General features: G+C 26.1%; 2 protein-coding genes across 2 annotated transcripts; one reads left to right on the plus strand and one right to left on the minus strand.

Annotated features, from left to right (window-relative positions):
- DICPUDRAFT_157040 (uncharacterized protein) lies at positions 1-6,527 on the minus strand (the record flags this gene model as incomplete). Its single annotated transcript, XM_003292289.1, has 3 exons — positions 1-5,049; positions 5,117-5,926; positions 5,991-6,527. The coding sequence occupies 3 exons, from the start codon at positions 6,525-6,527 to the stop codon at positions 1-3; spliced, it is 6,396 nt and encodes a 2,131-aa protein (XP_003292337.1).
- Positions 6,528-8,666: 2,139 nt separating this feature from the next.
- DICPUDRAFT_92846 (uncharacterized protein) lies at positions 8,667-9,356 on the plus strand. The gene has a single exon (XM_003292282.1). It carries the CDS (start codon positions 8,702-8,704, stop codon positions 9,296-9,298), a length of 597 nt encoding a protein of 198 aa, XP_003292330.1. The 5' UTR covers positions 8,667-8,701; the 3' UTR covers positions 9,299-9,356.
- Positions 9,357-11,034: the final 1,678 nt, after the last annotated feature.

Below are 11,034 nucleotides of genomic sequence, written 5' to 3' on the forward strand. Positions count from 1 at the left end.
TTATTTTTTTGAGGGGGGTCTACCACGACCTCTTTTGTTTGGTGTACCATTTGTATTTGATGATAGTTTTGATGTTTTTGATTTTCTATTCTTTGGTGGTCTACCTCTTCTACCTTTTTTAGGAGTTGGTTTTTCTATTAAATTTAAAAATTCTTCGTCATCTATTCCCTCTTCGTTCTCTTCATCGTCGTCGTCGTCTTCTTCATCATCACTATATTCACTTTCATATTCTTCATCACTATAATCACTTTCACTATTTACATGTTTTTTTGATTTGTTTACTTTCTTTTCTGGCTCTTCATCTTCGCTAATATAGTCATCATCACTTTCTTTATCGTCTTCTTCATCATCATCTTCTTCGCTGGTATAGTCATCATCTTTCTTTTTCTTTTTCATACCTCTTTTCTTTGGAGTTGGTTTTTCTTTTGGCTTTTGTTGTTCTTCGATCGGTTGTTGCTCTTCTTCGTCCCCAAGCAATAAAAAGTTTGTTCTTTGTCTTTTAGATACAGATGTATTGTTTTGATTTAATTTTCTCTTTCTACCAGTTTGGTTATCATCATCATCATCATCATCATCATCATCTAATGATTGTTTCTTTTTATTATCGACATAATCTGTATCTGAATCGCTGAGAATACTTTTATTTTCTTGGGTTTCGCTAGCAAATGAATCATCATCACTATTATTGTTTGATGTAGCGCTAATATCATTATCGGCAGTGGCACGAAGTCTTTTAGAAGTGGATGTAGGTGAGTTTGTATTTGTTAATTTCCTTTTCTTTTTATTGGGATTTTCTTCTTCTGAGTTTGAAAAAAGAGATCTGGAACTTTCGCCATTGTTTGTATTACTTTCATCATCATCGGATGCCACTTGGCTACCTTCATCTAGATCTGCCTCGGCTGATTTTAATGTAAATGAATCAAAACTACCGCCACTTTGTAATAGAATTTCGGATGGAATAAAGTTTGCTTCTTCTTTGAGAATATTTGAAATCTTATGGAAAACTACTTTGGAGTTCTTAGCAACCATTGTATTTGGTTTATTATAAATATATGCATCAATCATAATAAGTTTAGAATCAAAATAAATGGCATCTAGATGTCTATAATAGTTTGATTCTAATCTCTTGATAATGGTTCCAATATCCATTGGATGTGGCACAAATCTAATATATAATGGATACAATTCCAAGTCAACTGGTTCACTATATATATCGGTAATTTCATCTTCTTCAACATATTGATTTAATGCTTTTAATAAATTATCTTTGGATTGTTCTTCGATTACTTCGTTATCTGGGATTGTGATTTTTAAAATTTTATCTTTAAAGTTATTAATTGTTGAGGTTGTGCTTGTTGTTGTTGTCGTTGTTGTCGTTGTAGTTGTTGTAGGAGAAGTTAAACTATTATTGTAATCATAATTATTATTATTATTATTATTATTATTATTATTATTATTATTATTATTATTATTGTTATTATTAATATCATTATTATTACTAAAATTGTTATTATTAATATTTATATTGTTATTAAAGCTATTGAAACCATTAGTTTGATTAAAATTATTAAAGTCATTTGGATTAAAGTTGTTATTAAAATTGAAACCCATTTGATTTGGGTTGTAATACAAGTTTGGATATTGAGTATATAATGCATTCATATAATCTAAATTATTATTACTATTGTTATTATACATTAACATGTTATTCATATTATTATACATATTATATGGTGCATTGTAAACATTGTTTCCTAAATAATTATTCATATTGAAATCTACAATACCTCCATTATTGAAATTTAAATTATTATTCATATTGTTGGTATTATTAATATTGTTATTTCCAACGGGGTTATTATTTAAATCTTGATTATTATTATTATTATTATTATTATTATTATTATTATTATTATTATTATTATTATTATTATTATTATTTTCTTTTTGTTCTATATTCTCCTCTTTTTGTTCAACTTCTTTTTCACTTTCTTCTTCTGGTTGCTCTTTTAATTTTCTATTCTTTTTTTCAAAGTGCTCTTCGATTTCCCAGTAACTAACTCTATCTTCTTCTTCGGTACCGTCCCATTTAACTTTTAATCTTTCCCAAGGACTATCTGGAAAGTGAGGATCAGATTCGGATATTTCAATAATGGTACCATTATACCAACCATTTGAATCTGGATAATACATTTTGAAACGTTTATCGATGTGCCAATTTAATAGTAAAGATTTTCTTACTTTTGAAGCCAATACTAGGTAGTCTGGTATATCAGATACATGATAAATTGTGGTATATAGTTGTGATTCATCATCTAAATCCTGTGGAGGAACCTGTTGATCTAAAACTGGTAATAATGTAACAACAACTTTATGGACACCATCACTTGAAATAAAGTATTTTAAATTCTTAATAATACACTCTTGATAACAAATACTAATTTCGGGTTCTTCTGATTCATCTTGGCTGTAATTATTATCTGATGGTTCTGAAATAAAATTGAAAATAGATTTTTCATTTAATTTTCTTTCTATTTCATTTTGAGGGAATTTCTCTAAATACTTTTGATGACCTTGATAAAAATAGAAAACGAAATCTCCAACTTGTGGTGTATAAGATGTTTCATATGGTGATAATTGAGTGATCGATAGCCATTTTGGACATAATGGATCTTTTTTCTTTTTAGAGGGAGTAATATTGGTCGATGTTGTTGTGGTGGTGGTGGTTGATTTTGGCCTGCCTCTTGATTTAGTCTTAGATTTGTCGTTTTTCTTTCTACCTCTTCTTTCAACTCTTTTACTTGATGGTGCAGATAGCGATGATGTAGATCTACCCTTTTTATTCCTTCTCTTTCTATTAGAGTCAGAATAGTCAGATCCAGAAATACCTGAACGAGAGCTATCATTTGATTCGTTTGAACTATAGCCATTTTCATTGTCATCATCATCATCATCTTCATTTTCATCGCCATCACCCATTTCAGAATCATCTTGGTTGTAAGAGTCACCATAATATCTTCTTTGTTGTTTTAGGGTTAAACGTTTATTTGAGATATTTGAACCGCTAGCTTCCTGTAAATCCTCATCTGATGGTAAATCAAAAGTATTCATCATTTCATCAATTCTTGATGGGCTTGTGTTACGTCTTGTGAATTTTCTAGTTTGTCTTAATAGTTTTTTCTTTCTCTTTTCAAATTTCATCTTTGAATTACGTCTAGTTGTAATGACAGATTCATCCTCTTCCTCGTCGTCATAGTCTGAATCTGTGACATTTTGTTCTGAAGATGATGAACTAGATGATTCATCTGGGCTGAAATCTTTATCGGATGGATCACTAAGAAACATAATGTCATCTTCAACAATCTCTTCTTCGGTATATTCCCATGGTCTTCTTGTAGCACGTGGTTTTGAAGCTGGTTTCTTTGGAGGTGGTTTTGGTTCAGGTGGAACATAGATAACAATAGGATGAGATGGCACATTCGATGGATTACCTTGATTGAATGTATACATCTCACGTGATTCAAATTCTTTTTGAACTTTTAAGTCATATTGATAGTCTGCAGAGTTCTTGTATGGTTCTAAATTATAGATTGCATTTAGGTTGGTAAAGTTAAAGTGATCTGGATATGGTAAACCTTGATAGTTTACCAACATTGATCTTGGCATTAAATGAGGTGGAGTTTGAGTAAGCTCATCCAATACATTTCCATTGGCATCTCTGATTAGAGGATGATAATCTGTTAATAAATATTGTTCATTTGGAACTAATTTCTTAAGACTTTCGAGATCAGATCCAATTCCCAATTCAAACATAAACCATTTGCCTAATGAGTTGGTGACAATGAATTTTTGACCATCTGGAGAAAAAGATCCATCTAAAATTTGACTTGGATATCCTGGCTCTTCTAAAATAAACTTTTTAATGATTTCACCAGTTTCGATTGACCAAAGAATAACTTGAGAATCGTAACCTGAACTCATTATTAAACGTGGGTCAAGTGGGTGACATGAAGTAACGTATACCTCTGAAGTATGCTCTGTCATTTCTAAATGAAAACTACCATCGATTGAATTCCATACACGAATTGTATTATAATCGGTTGTAATAATATACTTGTCGTCTGAAGACCAAATAACATTTTTAAATGTAGCTTTTGATCTTGATACCTTCTTTTGGGTTGTAGGTTGATTTGGACGTGTGACATTTTTGATATTGAACATTACATGATCCCATTTCGAACCACCTGCATGTCTCCAAATAATTACTGTACCATCATAACTGCCTGAAACTATTGCATCACTCTTATTACTGTATTGAAGCGCTAAAATTGTAGTTGGATGGCCTTCCAAGGTATTAACTAACTTTGGTGGATTAAATAAAGTTGACCAAATCTTTAGTGAGCAATCAACACTTGCAACAATTAATGTGCCCCCTTTGTTTAATGTTGTACCTGTGATTTCATTGCTCTTTGTTTGGATATTTGGAATATTATTACCATTGTTATTGGTGGATGGTACTTCAGCATCATCATCATCAATCATTAAATCATTATTTGAACCTGTTGGTGAAGCTGTATTATTAATATTTCTTGTTGTATTTATAGTATTTGAACCTCTAGTTGTATCATTTAATGGTAAAGAGACGGCATGGTTATTTTTATCGATATTCCATAATTTACATTGACCAAAAGAATCACTACTAACCAATAAATGTTGGGTTGGATTTGATGAAAATTGAATGCTTGTAATAGTATTGTTATTAGATGGATCATGACCCAATAGTGACGTTATAGGTTCGTAGTCATTAGAGTCTAAACTCCAAATTTTGATAACATTATCATTGGAAACCGTTGCTAAATAACTATTATCGAAACTTGTGCACATATCTGTAATATCACCTATATGACCTCTTAATGTCGCAATTAATCTACCATTTTGAGTGGACCAAACTTTAACCAAATGATCATCTGAACCTGTAAAATATAATCTACCTGATTTATCAAATTTTAAACAATAAGTTGGAGCTTTATGACCAAATACGATTAAACTCTGTAAAAAATAAAAAAAAGAATCAATATTTATTTATAACAACTCTCATATTTATATAAATACTTACATTATTAAAATTTTCATAAAAAGTAATTGGCAATTGTTTTGTTGATTTAATTGATTTATCTATTAACTCTTGACCAGTTAATCGTAATGAAATTGGTATGTTATTATCGTATGGGTTTTCAATATATTGTAATGATGTTGGTACTTTATATCTATTCTTTTGTATTGATATTATATTTTTGAAATTATTAATGTTTTCTTTATTAGACTGTGATAGTGGTTGTGGTTGGGTAATTTCAACAGTTGTAATTAAATCTGGTGATTGGTTTGTATTATTACCACTTGGGTTATTGATAATATTATTTGCAACGTTAGTTGGTGAGGTTGTAGTGGTGGTTGTGGTGGTTGTGGTTGTGGTGGTTGTAGTTGTCGTGGTTTGTTGTTGGGTTGGTGACTGAATTATTGGGGTTGTTGGTAAAGTTAATGAATTTAAATTTGTTGGTGAGGTATTATTCGCTATAATATTATCAATGTTTTCTTGTGGTGGTGGAGGTTGAACCAATGGTTTATATAAACGTACAACTTTTATTGTTTTTTTATTATTATTTACATTATTTATTACACTATCATTATTATTATTATTATTATTATTGTTATTATTGCTATTATTTGATAAATCTGGAGCTTTTAAAGTTTGTAATTTTGAGGTTATTTCATTTGAAGGCGGTATCATTGAATATAAATTATCACCTAATAAGGTATTAGCTTGAATTGGTAAATTTGAAAAATGTCCTTTTTGGGTTGCTAAATCTCTGTAGCTTTGAAATATTGATTTTATGTGATCTGCTTTAATATAACTATATTTATTTTTCTAAAATATAACAAATAAACATATTAGTATTTAATATTTTGTATTGATAGTTATAATCACCTACAATTTCGTTAAATGTAAAATTCTCATCCTGTCCTAACCAGTTTGTTTTTTTAGGTAACAAACTGTTGTCATTTAAATTATTAAATAATGATGATAATAAATCCCCCTCGATACCCTGACTGCTTAACCAATAGTAAACTAAAAAATTGATTTCTTTATTTATAATTTTATCATCAACCTCTTTATAAAATTTTGAATTATCTTGCATATAAAAATTATTTAAACTACTATTATTATTGTTATTATTATTGTTATTGTTATTATTATTATTATTATTATTATTTTGATATTGAATATTTTGTGATGAATTTCGTAAAGGTGATTGTTTTTGTAATGGTGAAGTTGCATTTTGCGATGTACGAATTGGCGATTGTTGTGGTGTACTTAAACCATTATTACTATTGTTATTTATACTATTAAAAATAAAATTTAGATTGCTACTACTACTATTAAGATTATTATTGTTATTATTGGGTGAGGTAGGAGATGTGTTATTTGTATTTATATTATTATTATTTATGTGTGTATTTTCTTCCATTTTAAATCACACAATTATAAAAAAATTTTAAAAAACATTTAATATATTTAAAAATAAAATTAAATTAAAATTTAAAAAAAAAAAAAAAAATAAATAAATTTTAAAATAATAAATAATTTTTGTGTGTATATACGATATTATTATATTATTTAAAATTAAATAAAATGTGTATATATGTATATGACGAATATATATATGTGTGTGTTATATTTGTATTATTTGAACTAAATTGGTTTAATTAATCAAAAAAATTTAAAAATTTAAAAAAAAACAAATATAATTATATAATTTTGAAAAAAAAAATATAAAAAAATAAAAAAAATAATTAATTAAAAATTAAAAAAATTTTAAAAAAAAAAAAAAATTTTAAAAAAATAATTTTTAAAATTTTAACTGATTTTTTTTTTTAGTTTTGGCGCATGTATAAATCCTGTTATTGTACTTTATTTGTTTATTGCATTTTTTTTTAATTTATGTATATTATATAATTATTAAAAGTTTATTAAATAATGACAACTAAAAAAAGAAGTTTAAACGAAGATTCATATAAAGAAAATAATGACAATAATTTATTAAATAATTTATTTGAAGAATATGATAAGATAGTGAATGTAAATAGAAACGGAAATATCAACGATATAAATAAAAGCAATACCAACAGCGCCCAGCAACAAGAAAATAAGGATGGTCAGGATAATAGAAATTTAAAGAAAAGAAAATTTGAATTTAATGATAATGACGAAAATAATAATAATAATAATAATAATAATGACGATGGTACCAATCAAAATAATGATAATAATAACAACAACCAATCTCCAACAAAAAATCAAAATATACCAAGTGCTACACCAAAAAAATCAGAATACTTTAAATCATTTACACCATTTAAATCAAGATTTTCTATTGCAACTACACCTACCCATAATAATAATAATAACCCATTCAATTCAATGTTACTAAAAAGCAGTTCAAAAAAACCAAATAAAACTCAAGTTGAAAATGTTCATGTTCCAGAATCACCAAGTATTAATAAGTTAACTGGTAATACTATCATTCCACTAAAGTTTGTTAGAAAATCAATTGCATCGTCCCAATCGATTGAAGCGTTACTCTTGAAATCGTCAAGTAAACTAGGGCAACAGTCTCAGCAAGAGAATGATAACGCCATTGATGAAGATGATATCGATACAAAATATTTCACAGAAACTGATCTAAAGAAAGCAAGACAGTTCCTAGATAATGAAATTAAAACTGGCAAGAGTATAGATCAAGGTGTATCGTCGTCCTTTGGTGGTGGCGCCAAAGACAGTGGTGTTAATGATGACTCTAGTAACATTAAACAAAATAGTTTTCAAGAATTTGAGACCATTACCTTACAACTCGAAGAAAACCAGCAATCTTCTATGGAGGATGGAAATAAAGAGCTACCATTTTTCCCAATTGACTTTAGCATCAAATCTAAAATTCAGTTTATATCATCTACAACATTTGACTGGTGTGGTCGTTCATTTAAAACAGCATCGCAATGTGTAAAATCAATAAAGCAGTTCCAATCTATCAGTACTGACCAATCTTCATTATTATGCAACTATGTGGATAACACCAATGAAAGTAAAGAAAGCAAATTTATAAAATCACTGTTTTACTATAGTCATCCTCAATCAAAGCAATTACCATGGGACATCAGTGTACCAGTATTAAGTCATGAGGTCATCAAGCACCAGTGGATGTACAAGAGATGGCAGGAGTTCAATGAGTCATTTGACTCTATTTACAATAGCTTCAGAGAGAACGAAATCAACTATTTCTATTTAATCAACGACACTGAATTTTCAATTTTATTTTTATCCAATCAAATATATCCAGGTCAAAAAGTTATTATCAACTCATCCACACCTAGATTAAGAAACTTATTAACTAAAGAATCTGTAGTTTGGCGAACACCATTTATAAATTCAAAATTAGACTCTATTGATCTTTCATTGGACCACTTACTCAAAAAAGATCCTAAAGATACACTACATATTAAAAAAAAGGTTGTAGATGCAGCATATTACCAAACCTCATTGTCATCATCCCAACTTATTATTGAAGGCGAAGCTGAAATTGACAAGTTTTACAAGATTTTAAAAAAGAAACTAATCTGGTCCTCAGACCCGCTATTAAAGCAAATGCTATCACAGTTTTCAACACCAACACATTCCAATCAACTATCATACTCACAGCCATCAGTTAAATCACAAATTATGTTTACACCAAAAAAATCAAGCTCTTTAAATAATATTTTTTCAACATTAGAAGCTGAACAGCAACAACAACAACAAGATGAATATGAAAACAATAATGAAGAGATTTTTATGTTGCTTTGTAAAGATGTACCACAATTATTATCTAAACAGCAGTTCATTGGTAGCACATTACAAATTAACAAATTAACAGCATGTGATCAATTTACAAAAACTTTTGAATCCTCAAAAACTCAATTAGAAACAGCTTTTAAAATTGATATTGAAGGTCCAATTTTACCAGATACCTCCATCGATCTTTTAAAGTTATTTTCGTATCGTTATAATGAATTTCAGTGTAATCAAATGTCACATCCAGTTACCTATGGTTTTAATTTTAATAATTTTAAAGATAACACTAATGACAGCAATAGCAACAACAACAATAGCATTATAGAGAAATCTTCAAAAATTTTAGATAGAAATATTATATCAAAGATTAATTTTAATAACAACATTTATAAAATAACTCCAAAAGGATAATTTAATTAAAATAATAACTCATCAGTAAAATATATTTATATGATGATATTAAATAACAATGTATATACTTTAAAAAAAAAAATAAAAAAAAAAGATTTTATAATAAAAAAATAACCCACAATGAAAAAAAAAAAAATTTTTACACAATATGTTTTTTACTACATATAGATAAAAAAGAAAAAAACCATTACAAAATTAGATATATGCTATTTTAACCTTATAAAAACTATTATAATAATTAACGGGATTAAACTGTTTTAAAAAATAACAACATTTTAAATCTTTAAAATTCATTTTCGCTTATTAATGTTCAAAAAAACAATATCAACATATGCATAGTTTAGTCTTTTTTTAAAATAAAAAAAATAAAATTTCTTTATTACTCTTGTTTTATTTATTATTGTGAATGTTATTGATAAAAATGTTAATATTAAAAAAATTTCTGTGTAAATTATATACTAAATAGTTGTTTCTATTATAATAATATTTAAACCATTTATATTTATTTTTTTTATGATATTGTGTAGTTTTCATACGTATTATAAATGGATTGAGTATTTTAAATTGTATTTAAGATTTTTAAAAAATAAAATAATTAAATCCCCACAAACTACATATATAGTGTGTATATAAAAAATAAAATAAAAAAAAAAAGTGGGAAGCATGCTTTATTCTCTATTTTATTTTTAAAATTAATTAAATAAAAGTGTATATATACAAAATTATTTATTTAGGTACTCCATTCTCATATGTAAAAAATTGGGTTATTAATGTATTTTTTTATACATTATTATAATGTATTTTTTATATTCAATACTATTCATTCTTCTCTATCTGTATTTTACTATGTAAGGATATGTGTTGCTTGTCTATCAATTCATGAGTTTTTTAAAAAAAAAAAGTATTTCAAGTGTTAATATATGCAAATATTTTTATATAAAAATATTTATTTTGCTATATGTGGGTAAATTTTGTGAAAAGGGGTAGATTCAATTACACACAGCAAACCACTTATGCTCATACTACTAATTTAATTTTTTTTATTTTTTTATTATTTTATTACACCTAAAGACACTTGTGTTAAATTTGTTTTAAAATATTTTTTTGTGTGCTATGTGTATATGGGGGTGTGTTTCAAAAGATAACATTCGATTTTTAAAACAAAAAAAATTAAAAAAATAATAATTTTATACAAAATAATTTTTTTATAATAAAAAATAAAAAATAAAAATAAAAAAAAATAAAAAAAAAATTATAATAATATTACGTATTAATATCAAAACTATGTATTATTTTAATTAAAAAAATAAATTGGATCATGTATTAGTATAGTTTGAGTGACTATGTAAAAATTAAAAAAAAAAATAAATTATGTTTTTATTATAATAATATTTTTAACAATTTAATAATTTATTTTTTTTATTTTTTTTTTATTTTTTATTTATTTTTTTATAATTAATATTTAAGTTTTTTATTTTTCTTTTTTTTTAAATTAATTTTAATACCAATTCAATTTTGAAATTTCCTTTATATAGAATTTTTTTTTTTTTTTATTTCATTCAAAAATTTATAAAAAAACAATAAACAATTAAAAAAAAAATGTTTACTAATGTAACTATTATTTATTTATTTTTAGAAATTTTATGATAAAAATATAGATATTAATATTTTTATTATTTTTCTTTTTATAAAACTATACAGAGTTTAGCTAGATGCTCACTTCTTTCAAGTAATAA

The sequence above is a fragment of the Dictyostelium purpureum genome (assembly GCF_000190715.1).
Source record: "Dictyostelium purpureum unplaced genomic scaffold DICPUscaffold_335, whole genome shotgun sequence".
NCBI classification, from domain to species: domain Eukaryota; phylum Evosea; class Eumycetozoa; order Dictyosteliales; family Dictyosteliaceae; genus Dictyostelium; species Dictyostelium purpureum.

Coding starts and splice junctions, on each gene's coding strand:
- DICPUDRAFT_92846 (XM_003292282.1), top strand. CDS start 8,702: ATGCTATCACAGTTTTCAACACCAACACATTCCAATCAACTATCATAC.